Here is a 19,357-nt window from a genome sequence, read left to right as displayed (position 1 = left end):
ATCACCTTAACAATCACCTTAATATTATGCACTGGTTGCACATTAATCATAAATGTTCCCCAAGGAAACTTACACACATGTACAACAGAATACATTAAAAGAATTTTAAGTAGCCACTGATTAATCATAAGCAAAAAAAAAAAAAGCAAAAAGGAAAATGGATGATAATGAAAACAGACCAATGTGGATGAATCTCACAAATTGGAGTTGAGAGGGAAAAAAAAGACAAAAGAACACATACACTATGATTCCTTCATATAAAGGTTTTAATAGGTAAAACTAAACTATACTGTATAGAGAACCATAAATCATAAGGAAATGATTAGTAGGCTTGTAAAGGAGAAGGCTGGGTACCGGAAGGATTCTGGGGCAGTAGAAATGTCCCTTATATGTTAACTCATCTGTGTAAGTTTGATGAACTCTTCTCTATTATCTTATATTTTGCAATAAAAGGGAAAAAAGTAAACATCTTCTTCAAATAAGAGCTGGGAGCAGAGGCAGTTGGCAGCTGAAACAGGATAGCACAGCACAAATGACATGAGATCGGGGTAGAGCTACGTGTGAAAGCAACAAACAGGAAAGTGATTGGATAATAAAGGGCAGAAATGGTATTTATTCAAAGACAGATTATCAAAGGACACAGAGCACCTGGACAGATGTGGAAGAGCTTCTTAGATCGGAAAGAAACTTCCAAGGCTAGTTTGCCAAAGGAAAATGGGCACCAAGGGCAAAGTAAGCAAATATACCGTTTCTTTATTTGATTCTTGGTCTTTTTGTCTCTTTATAAATTTACTAAATCAAACTTCCTTCAGGATTACTCTCAGAAAGCAGCAATTTATTAAAGCTGATCAAAAAGATTTGAGTCAACTCATGCTAGGAATTTAAGGAAATTACTGTGGATTTGCCAAAATGCTTACTACCAAGAGTGTTCAATTAAATATTACTTATAAAGGCCAAAAAAAGAGAGACTTGAGTACCTATGCTATGACAACAAAACAGAATTTGCATCTGTTAGAAATAAAGCTAGAGAAGAATATGGAAAATATTTATAGTATATTAATAAGTAGAAGAAGTATTTTACAAAGTATTACATACAAAAGATCCCATATAGGGATACTGAAAAAATTTATGTCAAAATCATAGAATGAGTGATAAAATTACAGGTGGATTTTGTTTCTTTTATTCTTATTTGTATTTTGAAACGTCCCTTAATTAATATATATTGCATCTGCAATAAGACTCATGATATTTAAAAATATAATTCAAAATTGCATAACAACTATCAAAAATTATATATTCATGTGTCAAAGACTGGGAAAACCATACCAAAAGCAAAAATAGTAGCATTAGAATAGAGGATTATAGATTTGTTTCTTTCTACTTTCCTTCAATGTTACTTAAATTTAAATATTTAAATATAATTTTAATTAATTCTAGTTTATATAATTATCTGTTAATTATATAATTAATCTCCCCCTCTCCCTCTTTCTCAGGTTATTAAATGCAAGGCAGCCATTGCCTGGGAAACAGGCAAGCCCCTCTGCATAGAAGAGGTTGAAGTAGCTCCCCCCAAGGCTCATGAAGTTCGCGTGCAGGTAAGTGGGGACTTTTCCTAGCCGGTACAGACGAGGCACTAAGTGCAGACTTGGCTTCTTCAGGTCAAGCCTGCATGGCATAACTGAGAGTACCTGAAGTTTTACCTATGGCAAAACTACATTTTTAGGCCCAGATAAAAACAGGCATTATCCCAGGAGGGGTAAATTACTAATTATCACTTGTTACTGATAACAGGCTTAACATTTATTTTTATATCTTTATATTAGTCATTAGCCCTAAGAATTAGACGAAGGAATTCACTTCAGATGAGAATTAGTTAGGTTTTCTTTTTGTTTTCCAGTTGCCAGTTATTAAGTGTTATTAAAAGGAAGATAAAAAATTTGGCTCAAAACAAGGGAGAGGAAAGACCTGAAGGGCTGCCTGGGGCAGTAGAAGAGGCCTGGGGGCCCACGGTGGGGGTGGGTGGGGGAGAAGTGTGGGTGAGCGAGGAAAAGACACCACACTGAGGAGACCGCGATCACAGATCGGAAGTCAGCAGAACTTCTCCATTTTCCCCACAGCCGGCCTGGCTTGTATTTTCCCTAGGACCACTACAGGACAGGTCGATACATGAGAATGAATAGGATATCCTCACAAGCAGAATCCTGAAGAGTAAGGGGTATGTTAGTAACTGAGACAATCCTTTATCTGATAGCTCTTTGAATTATAAAAATTGTATTATTTCTATTTCATTTCATATCACTTCAACAAAATTTGCACAAGCCCTAGAAACCTGTGTTCCCTCCATTCCCTCTTCCTAGAAGATTCTGTTCAACTTTTCCCTATTACCTTTGATTTCTCCTCTCCTGGAGACACTACCTGCCAATTCCATCTCTTTGTATGATTTTCCAGTGGCAATGAAAGAAAACAAAGGCTTAGAAGAAAAGAATATATGCTGATACTTTTAATTGTTTTTTTTTTCCAAAATGTATTTCTTTTATTGAGCCCTAAGAATGTTGTAAAGTTTCAAGGTGACACTGGGCCTAAAAAACTGCCCTCCTAACAACCCCAATGATATGACAGAAACAGGCCTCAAGTCTGTGGTTGCCTTGTAGATAATTGCCACTGCCCTGTGCCATACTGATGCCCATCTTATCAATCCTAAATTTAAAGAGGCCCTTCTCCCAGTGATCCTTGGCCATGAGGGTGCAGGAATTGTGGAAAGTGTTGGGCCAGGAGTGACCAACTTCAAACCAGGTATGTTCTTTCCTGATTCCAATTAAATGGAAATGTCAGAATATTTCAAGAACTGATAGAGAGTCCTGGCTTTGCATGCTATAACTGATCTCTATTTATACAGGGGAACCATCTGTTCCAAAGACAAACTAAGTGAGCCATACAATCTATCACAGTCTAACAGGGGGACAGAATATGTGAAATCAGAACCAATAAAATCTGGAAAATATGGTCACTTTATTTACATATAGCATTGAGAAACTGTGCTGTGAAGCGAAGCCACAAGGTGGGGCACAAATGGAAAATGTGTAACAACCTCTTCTAAATAAAACCAAAATAATTTAATATCATAAAGAATTTACAGAATGAGGACTTAGGAGTTAGCTTGAGAAATATATGTCAATGTTAGCTTAATGTGTCTTTTTGAAACTCTGTAACATAAAAATAGTATGTAAATGGAGCATGGCAATGGCTGAAATCATTTACTTCACATTTTATAACATATTCACAAAATACTAGAATATGGGCTACCTAATACTCACTTGTCATGTAGGATGACCCATATCATTCTTTCCTCCTTCAATGAGAATGCTCCAAACCTAGAAATATTTTAGATTCCATTCCCAAACAAGATCGGAGAAACAAACCGCTCCCATAAGTTCTGCATCCATCAATGAGTCTGGCCGATGCAGTCCCAGCTCTGCCACTTACTGGATGTGTCCTCCACCAGTGAAGTCACTTTTCTGTGACACAGCTCAGATTTCCATTTCCTAAACTGGGGAGAAAAGGTATCCATTTCAAAGGACTGTCTGAGAATTAAGTGAGAGAGTATGGGTAAGCAGTTAGAAGGGTGCCTAGCACATACTAAATGGTCATCAGAGGATAGAAGCCATTATTAAATTGAAATTGAGTAAAAGGCAGAAAAACATAGAATGTGAGAGTGAGGGGCACCTGGGTGGCTCAGCCATTAAGCATCTGCCTTTGGCTCAGGTCATGATCCCAGAGTCCTGGGATCAAGCCCTGCATCAGGCTCCCTGCTCCTCCCTCTCCCACTCCCCCTGCTTGTGTTCCCTCTCTCACTGTGTCTCTCTCTGTCAAATAAATAAATAAAATCTTAAAAAAAAAAATGTGAGAGTGAACTAAATGGTGACACATGGCAATGACATAAAGTTTAATCTCCATATCCAGCACATTGTTGTCCACCTCTCCTATTATATAAGGATGTTCTGTTCAATACTGGATGTTTAGAAATGAAAAAAAAAAAAAAAGTCATGATGCAGAGAGTTGCAATGACAGCAGAGCTCAGACAGGACTCCGTAGCTAGTGGTATCAATGCAGATTTGTTGCTTGACTGCCCAGCAGCCAAAAAAAAAGGAAAAAGTTAAAAAGACAGTATATGCAATACTTGGGGGAATCAGCGATCTTGTAAAGTAACAAAATACTACAGCTGTCTATACTTTCTGCTGAACATAAAATGTGTATCATAAAGAATGGTGTTTTCTACTGATTCATCTGGTAGAAACTTTTTACAAGCTGTATCTTAGGCACGATCCAACATACGGCCTTTCTTTCCAGGTGACAAAGTAATTCCACTCTACATGCCTCAATGTAGAAAATGCAAGTTCTGTCTGAGTCCACTCACAAATTTCTGTAAAAAACTCAGGTAAGCTCTATACGCCGGCTAGTAAGACTATAAATTGGTATAAATATTTGGGGAAGTACATTGGCAATACTTGGATGAAGTTTCTACCTACCAATCCTAGTCCTAGGTGTATACAGGAAATTGTTGCCAAACTACCCAAAGAAACATATGCTAAAATGTTCACTGCAACATTGTTTATAACAGCAAGTAAAAATAGCCCAACGTCTACCAATAAGACAATGGATTAACATTGCTATATAGTAACACAGTGGAAAACTATGCAACAATGAAAAGGGTTAAACTTGATCTACATATAACAACATAGAATAATCTCACATACATAATGTTAAGGGAATGAAGCAAGCTGCTGACAAATACGTTTAGTAAGATATCATATACAAAACAGTACAATATACAGGGGCACCTGGGAGGCTCAGTCCATTAAGCCTCTGACTCCTAATTTCAGCTCAGCTCCTAATCTCAGAGTAGTGAGATCGAACACTGCATCAGGCTCTGCCCCCAGTGGGGAGTCTGCTTCTCTCCTTCTCCCTCTCCCCACTGGCACTGCTCTCTCTCTCTCAAATAAATAAATCTTAAAAAAAAAAAAATACTATATACAGTATAGTTTATGGTTACATGTGTATGTAGTAAAGGTATAAATACATCACTGGAATGATAAATGCCAAACTCAAAATAGTAGCTACTTCTATAGGAAATGAGATAGGAATGAAATGAGGTGCAGTAATTTATTCCAAGGCCCACAGATAAAAGTCCTAGAGCTAGATTTTGAACATAGACGGTCTGACTCCAGAGTCCAAAACCTTTATCACCTTATTCTTTAATGAGACTACATACAGAAAAATTTGTCCTTAATGCCAAATGAAGCTAGTTATTTCAGAAGCTAAATTGTATTACTCTTACATCTAATACTGTGCCTCAATTTCCTCATCTATAAAATGGGAATAATAATAATGCTTACTTCGCAGGGTTGTTGTAGATATTTAAAGAATTAATACACCCTTTTACAAACTTTTAATGAAATAATAGATTTTGGCAATGACCATCAATTCTAACATCACAAAAAGAGAGAGACTAAGGCATTATGTGTCTCCAGATGAAGATACACAACACCATCTTTGAAATATTCCTACAAAAATATAAAACCTAAATTAAATCAACCAGTTAGATTGAAAATACTAGTTTAGAGGAAATACAGGATGGAAAAATGTATTAAACCCAATTACAGAAATGTAATTAGAAAAATTCAGAATGAGGAAAACTATACAGGACAAATGACTGTTTCTTCAACAAACAAATTGCAAAGGAAAAAAACAAGGAGGGAGGTGAGAACCTATCATTTAAGAGACTTAACACAGGTATCAACGAAATGCAGTATGTCAACCTAAAAGAATCTATCTTTTTGAGATACATACTAAAATATTTACAAATGAAAATAGTTATGTGTGAGGTTTACTTCAAAACCATCCCATGGGGGAGGGTAGGTGCTAGGGGAGGGTCAATGCTGGAGGTGGGGATTGGGGGGTTAAAGACACCAGAAGATCAGCCCTCAGATGGTAACTGCTGAAGCTGGGATATGGTTGCACGGACATTCAACAAGCCAGTCTTTCTACTTTTATATACAGTTGAGTTTTCCATAATAAATTTTTTTTAAGAATTAATACATACAAACCCCTAAGAGAGTTTCTGGCACATAAAAAGTATTCAATAAAAAGTTTATTATCATCTTTAGACTATTTCTGACTATATATTTAGGTGTAAAGTCTCAAGTAATTGTCTCAATTTTTCTATCTCATAAAATGGTCATAACAAAAATATAATGCCTAACATTTTTTTTTCAGGAGTGTAATCAGTGGCCCACTTACGTTCTCTTTTTTGCATCTTTTTTTTTTTAATTTTCTAGTCTAGTGAAAAATCCTCTTGTTGATCAAGAACTAATGGAAGACAAAACCAGCAGGTTTACCTGCAAAGGAAAACCAATTTACCATTTCATGGGGACCAGTACCTTCACTCAGTACACCGTAGTGTCGGATATAAATCTTGCCAAAATCGATGATGATGCAAATTTAGAGAGAGTTTGTCTGTTTGGATGTGGGTTTTCAACTGGCTATGGAGCTGCAATCAACAATGCTAAGGTAAAAGTGGTTCATCACCAGGTTGCATAAAATAGAATTTTCTTAGGAGACAGGGTGGTAAAGCAGCTAGTTACTCTTCAAGCCCTAGCTCTGTCATTTATTACCACTGTGGTGTTAGGCAAGTTATTTAACCTCTCCACTCCTACTCTCTGCAATAAACATCTACTACAAATAGTTATGGGGCTAATTAAATCATATTACATATGTAAGACATCTGGCCCAACAGCTGGCATATCGTTGGCACCCGGTTCATGTTAATTTCTTTTCCTATACTAATATGTTAGATTACAGACCACCCCTACCTTAAACACAGCATGCTTAAATATGTGCCCTAAATATGAATGCTCACCCTGGGACAGCAGACCCAGTCAAGAGGCAACAGAAACTACAGATACCCCCATCTCCATATGGTCACCCCTGCTTTCTCCCTGATCCTGCAGATTTCTCTCCCTCCAACTGGTAATTCATCTCTGCTTCTCATCCTGTCCCTTGGTGGCTCCAAGGGAGTGTGTCTCAGGTGGCAGCCCTGAGGGTGGCAAGATGCATCCCTGGAAGCCCATGTTAGAATTCAGAAGCTTTCACAAAACTGTTCAGTGAGAACTGGACAGATGTCAGTATCACTTGGATGCCTCAAACAACCCCGTTATTTAAATCTCTTTCTCATGAGTCTTCATCCCTTGAGTTCAAACTGCAAAATGCAACCAGAGTGGTCTTTCTAAACAACAAATGTGAAGATTTCATTCCCCTTCCATTACTCCACTTTTCCATCAGCAGGCTAGTGTTTCTCCCTAACTCTCCCTTCACAGGCTCATCGTTCCCCAAGGCCTGACCCTGAGTATCCGGGCTCCAATCACTGTGACCCTGGGTTTTCCATGCCTGGCTCCCACCAACACTGCCTGGGATGCTCCCCCACATCTTCTGGCTGACTCCATTTTTTTTTTTTTTTTTTTTTGGTTACTTCCTATCAGAAACCCTCCAGCCTCTTAGGCATGCATTGGGTGTCCCTCCCAGTTTCCCCCAAAATATTTGTGTTTATCCCTGTCTTCCTTCTTATCACACTCTGGAGAAATTTTCCATTTATTTCTCCTTCCTTTTAGACAATTTGCTCCTTGAGGGCAAGAACTCTCTCTTGTTCATTGTGATATCTCCAGAGCCTAGCCCTGTGCCTGGCACACAGTAGGAACTGGATAATTTTTCAATGAATGAATGTATGAAGCCAGGCTCTTATGCAACCCTTAAAACATCTTGATAAGGCTTGATCCTCAGCTTAAAAATCCAAATACTCCTTTTAATCAGGTTACCTGGAATTGTTCAAGTGTCAAGGAAATAAACTCACCCTAACCAAAATAAAAAGCTGATCTGATAGCCAGATTATCAAGATAAGACTTCCCATTGAGAATTAGTCAAGCAGACAGGAATGCTACTTTTGGCTATCAGTATATTAAAAATTAAAAATTGTATGGGAAGTCAGACTACAATCTGAAGGCTGCTAGAGGAAGGGTATCGTTAACTGAGTGGAGTTAAAAGCAGATGTAACCTTGGCAGTCAAGGCATAGTCTCCTCTAGATAGCACTGGAAGAATTATTGCTCTTTGGGCCACCCTCCCCCTTTCCTGGACTCCATGCAGACTATCACCTTCTCCTACTCTAGTCTTTCTTCAGGAATATTAACACTAGAGACTCAGCTACAGTTTTCTTTAAAATCCATTCAAAGTTGATGTAAATTTCTAGGTCCTGTTCTTCTCACTGTTGAGGAACACTTAAACCACTTCATAGGATGCTTAGGGAAGAAAAGAGAAATGAATCTGATAGGAACAAGTTAAGAGAAGAAGTATCAGTAATTCTAGCCAAAAGCCAAGAGCTTTAATAAAGTTTAATTTACTTCTGGGAAGAAAAGTAATGAAACAACTTTGTGTAATTATTGGGAGACCTGAGCCCAGCATCACCAGGACTCCTAATTCTTTTTAATCTGCTCGTGTCCTTTACTGACAAATTAATATTTCACAGAGATCTTTGGAAGCATGAAAATGTCCCATAACAGTGTTGTCTACAAATAGATAATCAACCACTATGTATAGTCCTAATTCTCAAATGGGGAGAGGGGTACTTTATAGTGACCCTCCCCCCCACTACTGCAATCAAAGGCACTTTTACACATAGCCATCTAGTTGTTTTAACACAATTAATACAGTGTATTCCAATTATACTGTTGTGAGCTATGTACAACTACTGTGTACAACATTGCCTCGATGAGAAAAATGCCTTTCTACTCTCAGTGACACAGGCAAACTTTTGAACACAGTCTGTAGAAAAATATATTTGGAACTATACTGAACACATGCCACAATATTAAATAGCACATTGTATACATAGAACAATATTCTGAATATTTGTAAAAAATGTTTTATTTTGCCCTGAGTAGCAAGTCAGTGTATGCATGCCTGATATCATGCATAAATTAAAGTAAGAGATATACATTCTCTCTATTCCTTAATAGTTTTGTCTCCAATTTAGAACGTATCAGTACTTCCCTTAGGCAGATTCCTCTTTCCCTTTGTTTATGCTTTAATTCTAACAGTTTCCCATCATCATTAGAAAATATTACTTAAGCACTTAAGCATCTCTCTGTGTAGTATTTTTTTACCATTATACACTCTCAGAATAACATTACAGTTACAGCAACTTTCCCTATTATCTTGTACATTCAGTTTTTATTTAATTCAGTGCAACAAACATTTATTAAAGACCCAACCTACAGAAGACTTAATAGCAATGTGGAAGAAAATATGCCTTCAAAGAACTTACAATCTTTTGAAGAAACACACAAATACAAAATCAATCAACCAAGGCAGATTATAAATAACAATACAGAAAAAGCAAAAAGGTGGGCACTAATTCCTGATTGAAGAATCAAGAGAAGTTTCATGGGGAGAGTGTCATTTAAGTTAGGCCTAGAAGTAGAGTTCACATTTTATTTAGAGGAAATAAGGTGAGAAGTGCATCAGGCTGAGGAAATAGCATGAACTGAGGATAAGGAAAGGAAGCCACGACAGTGTAGAGTGACTATAGCAATGGGACTACCACGGAGATGAAGCTGGAAGTTAGCTGGTCAGCTCTAAAAACCCTTCAATTTGATGCAAAGAAATCTGGATTTTATTCCATTTAAGTTAACTGATGATTTGGGATGTGAATTAATTCACATTTAGAGAAACAGCACTCATTCAAAACCAACGATATAACACTAATACAACCAAATAAGGCCTATTAAAAATATAAATTAATTATGATCTATTGAAAAAGGAAAACAACCCTTTAAAATGTGTGGATTTTAAAATTCTGTTCTGGGGCGCCTGGGTGGCTCAGTTGGTTAAGCGACTGCCTTCGGTTCAGGACATGATCCCGGAGTCCCGGGATCGAGTCCCACGTCAGGCTCCCTGCTCAGCGGGGAGCCTGCTTCTCCCTCTGACCCTCCCCCCTCTCATGTACTCTCTCTCATTCTCGCTCTCTCAAATAAATAAATAAATCTTTAAAAAATAATAAAAAATAAGATAAAATTCTGTTCTGATAACAGTAAAGGGAAGTGGAAAACAAGCAGATTATTTTCACTTGGGTTTGTTTCTGATGAGCTGATAATTCTAATGGCATTCAAATGATTCTCCATATTTAGCCAGTGACCCAGCCATTTTCATATTGGCAGATTTCCCCCATTAGCTATATCATTTAGTTTTATGACAGGCAGTCTTTCATTTACATGTTCCTGCCTCCACCTCACTCTCTTTCCTTAAAAAAAAAAAAAAAAAAAAAAAAGTGAGGCCACTTCCTTTAAAAGTTAATTTATAATTTTGCTGCCTGCAGGTCACCCCTGGTTCTACTTGTGCCGTCTTTGGCCTAGGAGGTGTTGGTCTTTCGGCTATAATGGGTTGTAAAGTAGCAGGAGCTTCCAGAATCATAGCTATTGACATCAATAGTGAGAAGTTTACAAAGGCCAAAGCCCTTGGAGCCACTGACTGCCTCAATCCTCGAAACCTAGATAAACCCATCCAGGAGGTCATCATTGAAATGACCAATGGAGGTGTGGATTTTGCCCTTGACTGTGCAGGTGGACCTGAAACCATGGTATGTCTATTTTTTATAAAAGTATATAATAAATTATATTTAGTAACATTAAAAAAACATTGGCAATATGTTTATATTGAGATAGTTATTTTATATTTAATATTAATATACTTATATATGTATTTAATTTATATAAATATTAATATTAGACTGCATGTACTAATATTTAACTAATAAATATTAATATTTACTTAGTAGGTTGTTAATATTTCTGTATGTCCTTCCACATGAAATTCAGCAAAAGGAGAAAACTTAGAAATGAAAATTTAGAAGAACTGTGCCTATGAGAAATGAGAAAGAAAAAAACAGAAAAGGCAGACTTAGAGGAGGGAGGAAGACAGGCTGACATATGTCACCCATTAACAGCTGGAGGTATTCCACTCCCACTTAAAAGCAGAGACACGAATGGTTAGTGATCTACAAACAATCCAGTTCTGTCCATCAGATCTCAATAAACGGGCTGCAAAATTAGGTCCACATCATAAATCTGAAATTTTCAATATATTCAATATATTAAACACACACACACACACACACACACACACACACACACACACACACACACTGCAAAATTAAAAAGCAGATCTTTTTTCCTAAACACTACAATTTGGTATCATTCAGATTTCTTCTCTCAGGACAAGCTACATAATTTGCAGGTCTTTCTAGGTACAGGGGCCCTAAGCAACTGCACCAGTTGGAGACCCACAAAGTCAGCCCTGTTTATTCTTACTCGAGAAAGTGGAGTAAAGAGCCAACCACACAGACAACACATGGAAAAGTTAGTTTGACAGACTGCCCAGTCTCTCTCTCCAGTGAATGTTCACTTGATGCGTATTTGCTCAAAGACACTAAGTAGAGTTTTGTTTTGTTTTATGAGATGACCAATTTATCAACTAATTATCTGCCTATGGATTCTTCTTATTTCATGAGTGAGATCTGTGGAGTAATCTATGGCATTATGCCCTTTTATTTACGACTTCACTCAACATGGCTCCCAAAACCCTCCTCTACGGAGGTTATAAAAAATAGAATTCTGTACTTCAACCTCCCAGTAGCAGGCTTTGTACAGTTCTTCCCCTTGGTTCTTACCCAACTGATGCATTCTGCAGAAGAGAATGAAGTTGGGGAGGAGCTGCTGAAAGCATCAGTCTCCCTTCCTGCGTCTCTCCTCTCAGAATGGTTTCACTGCAATAATGTAACTGCTTAAAGGACAATTTGGCAGGTAATAAGCACTCAATAAATGTTAGCTATTACTGAAAATGTATGCATTAAGGGCTCCTCATCCTGCACTGCTCCCGTGTTCCATGCTTCAGACCCTCTTTTTAAATTATCCTTGGCATCTGCAACTTACAATGTGCTATATCCATTCCTCTACTTTCCACAGCTCAAATTTTTTTCAAACATTGAAATTCAGCCTATTAACCTTATTTTTCCAGTACAGAGATTCTCAACACCGGCTACACTTTAGAAATGCCTGGGGAGTTGTTATTGTCATTGTTTAGTACCAATGAATGGACCATACTCCAGGATATTCTCATGAGTCTAGGGCCCACATACCAATAATTTTTATAAGTTACTCAAGTTAAGAACCACTTGATCTAAAACTTGGCAGGTTCTATTATTATTTAAATTGTGGAACAGAATTATACCAGAGAATCCAAATAAGAATAGATGGATTTCTTTAATCACAAAAAGATCAGCTACCTACCCATCCACCAAGTTTCCATAACTAAGAAAAGCTAAATTTCTCAGGTGTAGAGGAGATTCCAGTAATGCACGTGAACTTGAGTTCAATGACCACTAATTCTCTAAACTAGCCCAAAGAATCCAACAGAACAATCAGAAAGTTACAATAATGGAAATATTACAAAGTTTTGAGAAGTAAAAGTAATCCTCATCAAAAGTTATCAGAAGCTTCTAAATAAAACCCTGTACTTGCATATAATACCCATTTTTAACTAAGTCATCATTAGGGAGATGAATTCCTTGCTTGAAGCAAAGCTCCAAAAATGCAGAAAAGGCAAACAGAGAGGTGCCTGAGTGGCTTAGTCAGTTGGGCATCAGACTCTCAATTTCAGCTTGGGTCATGATCTTGGGGTCATGGGATAGAGCCCCGCATCGGGCTCTGCATTCAGCAGTGTGCTCGGGATTCTCTCTCCCTCTGACCCTCCTCCTCCCCCACATACGCTCTCTCTCTCTCTCACTCTCAAATAGATGGATAAATCTTAAAAAAAAAAAAAAAAGGCAAACAGGAAAAATATTTTAAACCTAAAATAGAAAATAGGAGTCAATGTAAATAGCTACCTACAGGTAACAAGTAAGATCTATGAATTTTCCCCTCTCCATGATCTCTCTATACAGCATAAACAAAAATATTTCTGCCATATAAAAAGTGCATATGTAGAAGAGTTGCTATTAGGAATGTTATGAATTCTCAAAACAATAAATAAACATTTATTCAAATAAAAACTTCAAAACACATTCTAAAAGTTCTAAGTCACTGCATCTACCATCGCTAGTAAGACAGACAGACAAAGAAAAGGTGGAGAATTTACTATACTTCAAATTGCTTCTTCTTTTAGAGGTGCTTGGGTGGCTCAGTCAGTTAAGCATCTGCCTTTGGCTTGTGTCATGATCTCAGGGTCCCGAGACGGAGTCCCGTGTTGGGCTCCCTGCAGAGCAGGGAGCCTGCTTCTTCCTCTCCCTCTGCTGTTCCCCCCACCCCCACTGTGCTCTCTCACTCTTGCTCTCTCAAATAAACAAAGAAATAAAGAAATTCCTTCTTTTATACAGTGATCAGTAATGAAAAAAGCTGTACTTCCTACTGAGACTCTTATAAAAGTAAAAATTGCCCCAACAAGTCAGAATTAAGTTGAGCGCTATGGCAAAGGATCTAAAACAAAGTTTACACTTTCCTTCTTTAAGATTAGTCTCAGAAAATTTAAGTGTTCATCTACTTACCATACAGCTTCTTGTGGAATGGCCCTCCGCAAGTTTGTGTCTTTCTCAAATTTCTTTACGTTTTCAATCCTGGGCATTTTTGTATTAACCCCAAACTTGCAGCAGGTTAACGTAATATGCTTTTCTCTCTCATGGGAATATCAGTGCAACTCCCCTGGGTCACCACCTTCCATGCAGCGACTCAGCAACCAAGGCTCAATCAAGTGCACCTTCTCTGCTTCATGGTGGCAAGAGGAGGCGATCTTGGGTGTTAGAGCAGGAGAGCTCACAGCCGGCAGGGTGCACAGTGGCTTTTCTGTTCCATCTACAAAATACCACACGTCACCTGCCCAGAGCCCATGTCCCAGAAGTAGTTACATGACTCTACCGAACTCCGAGAGCTGAGGGACCTAGAGAAGCAGATGAAATGTTTTATGAGCAGGAGCCTATGTCGGATTCTGTTTAACTGTGCTGCTCTCTGTTTTAAAATAGCACTTTATTTATCCTACATTGAGATATACTAAGTTTACAGTGTGTACCTCATTTCCTAGGTTCTAGTAAATACGTACTCATCCTCTCTTCACGACTTCAAGGATTATGTTTTTATGCCTCTGAAACTGCAAATCTTTTAGTACATACCCACGGCAGATCACCGAGAACTTGATTAGAATGTATAATATTTATCTTCTAGAGTTCTTTCCTAATTTCACACATGTTTTTTTCTTGGTATGCAATGATATACACTCCAGGTTCAGCATAACTATGGTATTAAACAGAAGGAAATAATAGGTTCTGCTTCTTTGTAATATCTTTTTGGATGAAGTTCAAATTTTTAATGAATGGTCTATCTGAAACTGAACAGTGGTGCTTCAAGTATCAATCAACAATACCATAACCTCCTTAGCTTGAGTACTCTTATATGCAGAGTTGTATAAATTTTCCCTAAAGCATTGTACATACCTACACTAGAGTTCATGTTCTACTTTTTCTACTTATTCAGTTAACCCTTTCTGTTTGACCTTCCAGAGAGCAGCCCTGGACAGTACAATAGTAGGCTGGGGATCATGTACTTTCATTGGAGTAGACTCTGAAATGAGAGGATTGATGGTATCTCCAGTGGAGCTAATAATGGGCCGTACCATAAATGGAACATGCTTTGGTGGTCAGTTTTTTTTCTCTTTTAATTTTCTCCATAGTGGTATGCAAATTCTTATAAAGAGGATTATTGAATGGAAAGGAAAATTGTTTAAATATTGAGTGCCTAATAACACATCTAGAGACTGCACAAAAGTTATTCTAGGAATTATTTGAAAGTAAACAGTTTCTATATATGGATAACTGCAATCTGCAAACTGAAATTCAATTTGCATTAAAATGAACCAACACAGAGGAACAAAAGGTAAACTTTGACCAAACTGAGATAATTCCTTATCTAGAAATAGGAACTAATTTTAACATTTCTTATTAAGAAAAACTTTTAAATAAATAAAAGTGTAGAAAATTAAAGATGGGAGGGATAATCCATTTGAAGCAACCCAAATCTTACCTAGTGATTTCACTCATTCAACAAACTGATTAAACTACTGCCAAATACCATGTCTTTACTTGGCATTTTGGTCAAATTACAGGTTGGAAAAGCATCGATTCTATCCCAAAGCTGGTTACTGACTACAAGAATAAGAAATTTGATCTGGATATACTGGTCACTCATACCCTGCCTTTTGACAAAATCAATGAGGCATTTGACCTGATGAACCAAGGCAAAAGGTAAATTAACAGAGGAATAAGTGGTATGAAAAACCTTTATGATGACTCTATGTGATGTTAAGAACTAGCCAGTTTGTCTTTTCTGACATTTTCCACATCATCACACATCCTAAATGTGCTTAAATGATTAAATAGTGGCCTCCGGAAAAAAGAAAAGCTTCCTACTCTATTTCCATAATATACACTGCCATACACTATCCCAACACAGAGTGGTGATATAAACTGATACATATTTTCCCTTTCACAAACAACTGTTAACTCAGTTGGGGCTGCTCCCTAGAAAGAAAGGTTTCCACAGTATAATGTCAGGTCACTTTGGTGCAATATAGCCCTGGGTCTCGCATCATTATGTTCTACAATTAACAAAAGAATGCCCACTCCAGGCCCTTCATGATCAGAACCAGGTGAAAACCATGGATATGTGAGGAGTGGCTCATTTAAAGAAACCTAAAGGATGACCCAACGCTCTCTTGCTTTGTCCCAGGTCTCCTATAAGATAACATTCCGATCCACAGTTTTATTGTGGATATTAGTTAGTTATATTATATTATTATTATATTATATTATTATAATATATTATTATATTATATATATAATATAATTATATATAATTATATATAATTATATATAATATATTATATAATATATAATATATTATATTATTATATTATAAATTATAATATATTATTATTATATTATATTATTATATTATTAGTTAGTTAACTAATATAATATTAGTTATATTGTGCTCCTCTGGCACAGACCCTGAGAACTAATTTATAGAAATGTCCCAACTGGGGGAGCTGTAGCAATTGAGGAGCAGGAGTCACTAGGATCAATGATTTTGGTTAAAATGATCAAGCACAGCTTGGTCAACAGAAGCAAAAGGAAAAACACCAGGAACAGTTTCACAGAGGAGATGCAGGACCAAATAAGCAACAAAAAGAGAAGATACCACAAAACGGGGGGGGGGGGGGGGAGCCTAAAGTTAAATGACATGAGTTTGAAGCAGAAAACAAATGTGGCAAAAGAAGAAAATAGGTCCATGATGTGAGGACTCAGGTTACTTCCTGGGAAAGAAACCTGAGAAATTATTTCTACTGACATGAACTCTGTAATTTGCAAACACACTAGGTGCAACGTATCAAAAAGAAGTTCAATAAAAAGAAAACGAAAAAAGAAACATTATTTAAGCTACACAAAATAACTCAGTATATAAGCTCTGCAATATCTTGCACAATCTCAATATCCCCATACGGAGCAGCCCTTATGTCAGGAGTTAGGTTGGAGTTTGGGGCCTTAGACCCTCTTATCTCCTCCACCACCACCCCTTTCCCCTAGAGTTCTCAGTTATGGAAAATATCCACAAGGAATGCTAAGTGGCAGCTAAATGGAAAATGGTGAATTACTTTGTTAACAGCTGGGCAAGTCTCCCATACTCCCAAAGTAGGCCTGATAATCAGTGGAAGAATGGAAGGCTGAGGGCTAGATACCTGAATGAGGCCTCCTACTTCCCCTCTGGCTCACTGGGAAGACCACATTACTGCCCACACCGATGGAAAGGTGACAGTGGAGAAGGCAGAAGATGGGACTTAGCATATGGGTATAGAAGCAAGGAAGTAGAGAGAGTACAACACCCAGGTGGTCTTTTAAGGTGCAGTGACCCCCAACTCATGGTGAGGAAAGGACACAGAGGTTCTCTCTCCACAGGTAGACAGATGTAGTTCCTGTCTCTGGGTGAAGAAAACATCATGAATGGCAACCTGCTAATGCTAGGGATTCCACAGCTCCAGCAGCAAGGTGGAACATAAGGAAGTCTCTGTTCTTGAGGCTTACCCCCTTCTTTGCTTCTACGTGTTGAAGGAATTATCCAGGAGTAAGAATATTTAGGTTCTCAGAAAGCATCATCCCAACACACCAAGCAGTAACTCTTCCAAGATGAAGACCCCACTACAACCTTAGCATGTTTACTCTATAGAACCATTAGGCAGCACAGACCTCACCCAGGGTCACGTGAGGGTCCCCAACTTTTCCCAGCTTCCTAGCATCATATACAAAGTATTATTAATTCCATGAATGTCAAGATAAAAGAAATTAGGGATAATGTGCTAATTTCTTCTCTTTACAGATGTCTATAAAGAAAGATTAAACCAAATGCTGAAAAAAAATACAAAAATTATTTGTGGGTTTTGGTTAAATTTACCATAAAAATTATGCTGACTATTGTCTTATTATTAACAGCATTCGAATAGTCCTGACCTTCTGAAGACACCAGGAACAAACTGGAATACTACCTGACTGAATCTGAACCCTTCTTGTTACTTTATAACCTGTAACAATGAACCAAGGATTGCCATGAATTTAAACAACTATTTATACTTAACATCTTAACATCAAATAGTTATAAACATCACAGCGTTTTTAAATATATTAATATTTCCTGTTTAGTAATAATGATAACTGATGTGTTTATGAATAGAATTACACGATGAGAATTGTTTAAAACTAGTTCTGGAGAGGTGGGGGCGGGGAATGCAGAGTAATAAGTAAAGCTAGATTGGCTATTTGTTTATAATTTTTTAGGTTGGGTGATAAACATATGGGGTTTCATTACACTGTTCTCTCTACTTTTGTTTATGCTTAAAATTTTCCATAATATAATCATTTTTACTAGAAAAAAATTACTATTATATATGTGTACATAAGATACATATGTCTTTAAAATATGTCACATATATAAAATGCTATTACATAATTTCTGGGTTTCAATAAGCTACAAGCTAATCTTTAATAAACTGCTAAATAATTTCCTTTTTAATATCTGGTATTTTCTTTTCTCTTAGCCCTGCTTTACCACTCTGAACTATAATCACAAGCAGTGGGATATCAGAAGCTATATAAATGAGTACAGATATATAAAAAATGAAGATTTTTTAAAAGAAAAAACACACCCATACTCTCAAATTTCCATCTTTATTAATTGCCCTTTTCACCTTTGATAATCATGACAACACATAATGTTTAGAGCTTTAGAGTTTAACAATCCGTAATTAGCACTAAGTATTTTTTAGAGTCAATTAAAAGTGACAGAGAGCAAAGTACCTATTATAAAGTAACGCAGTAAGTAAAAAGTTACAAGATGTAACAGACAATTAGATTTATATAGGCTTTAGTGGGAAAGGAGGGGAAAAAAACTAAAAATAAAAAAGATTTATATGAAAAGCAAAATGAGTGCTTTCAAACAATTATCCTCATAGATGCCACAATGGACAGTTTAAGGGTAAGAGATGATAATTTGGATCGGAGTAACAAACACTAGTTATCAGCTTAGCATAATTCCTGAAACCCCCTAGTTTTATTTTTAAACGTTTACTACATATTGAACTCTGAGAGAGGATAAATTTCTCCGAAGCTTTGGCAGAGGAGGGTGATAATACCTCAAAGTGGAAACTTGCATTCCTGCTTACTGCAGACTCTCTTTCGTTAGAAATGGAAGCCAGTTCATCTGTCTGTAAATGCTTTGTTGGCACTGGGGGAAGTAGGATGCACCCAACAGGGGCTCTCCTTTCCCACACTGTTCCCTGTATCAGCTGTGTTCTGTCTCCTCATCCTCTCAGCCTCCACTCCTCAGTCTTTCCCCAGCCTCGCTTGAGACCCAACTCCTTTTCAGCTGTGGACAGCCACAGAGCTGTTTCCCTTCCCTGATCTTCTTTGACTCTTAGTGTCTTTATTGAAATCTTAAACATGCCCCTTCCATTGTTAGTTTTTCAAGGGTATGTCTGCAACCTTCTTGAAGGCAGAACAGTCTTTGAATACATCCCTCTGTTAGACATACTCAATAAACACATGACACTTGACAAATTTATCCTCACAAGTATCCGGTTTATTTTAGAATATTTCTTTTGAATGATGTTTTTCCAAAACATTTTCTACATGCCCCTTTTTTTCCTAAAGAGAGATTCATAAAC

General features: G+C 37.2%; 1 protein-coding gene and 1 long non-coding RNA gene across 2 annotated transcripts in view; one reads left to right on the top strand and one right to left on the bottom strand.

The window, feature by feature from the left end:
* The window catches only part of LOC113925221, a 44,682-nt gene that overhangs the window by 9,826 nt on the left and 15,499 nt on the right, over window positions 1-19,357 (bottom strand). The window contains exons 3-5 of the long non-coding RNA XR_003520948.1: window positions 13,644-14,032; window positions 3,484-3,547; window positions 3,315-3,371 (exon numbers count right to left, since the gene is read on the bottom strand). This is a non-coding gene — a long non-coding RNA (uncharacterized LOC113925221). The remainder of the gene's footprint in view (window positions 1-3,314; window positions 3,372-3,483; window positions 3,548-13,643; window positions 14,033-19,357) is intronic.
* Window positions 485-18,183, top strand: LOC113925220 (all-trans-retinol dehydrogenase [NAD(+)] ADH4-like). Its single transcript, XM_027599819.1, has 9 exons — window positions 485-732; window positions 1,494-1,595; window positions 2,652-2,793; window positions 4,348-4,435; window positions 6,336-6,567; window positions 10,422-10,682; window positions 14,649-14,784; window positions 15,251-15,389; window positions 17,631-18,183. The coding sequence occupies exons 1-9, from the start codon at window positions 715-717 to the stop codon at window positions 17,653-17,655; spliced, it is 1,143 nt and encodes a 380-aa protein (XP_027455620.1). The 5' UTR covers window positions 485-714; the 3' UTR covers window positions 17,656-18,183.

Source organism: Zalophus californianus, chromosome 2 (assembly GCF_009762305.2).
Source record: "Zalophus californianus isolate mZalCal1 chromosome 2, mZalCal1.pri.v2, whole genome shotgun sequence".
NCBI classification, from domain to species: Eukaryota; Metazoa; Chordata; class Mammalia; order Carnivora; family Otariidae; genus Zalophus; species Zalophus californianus.
The sequence above is the reverse complement of the archived record's forward strand: the minus strand, read 5'-3'. Positions and strand labels throughout refer to the sequence as shown.

What these genes read in the sequence shown, in the direction of transcription:
- LOC113925220 (XM_027599819.1), top strand. An exon ending in CTCATGAAGTTCGCGTGCAG is followed by an intron (nt 1,596 to 2,651) that starts GTAAGTGGGGAC and finishes GTTGCCTTGTAG; the next exon opens with ATAATTGCCACTGCCCTGTG. An exon ending in CAGGTGGACCTGAAACCATG is followed by an intron (nt 10,683 to 14,648) that starts GTATGTCTATTT and finishes TTGACCTTCCAG; the next exon opens with AGAGCAGCCCTGGACAGTAC.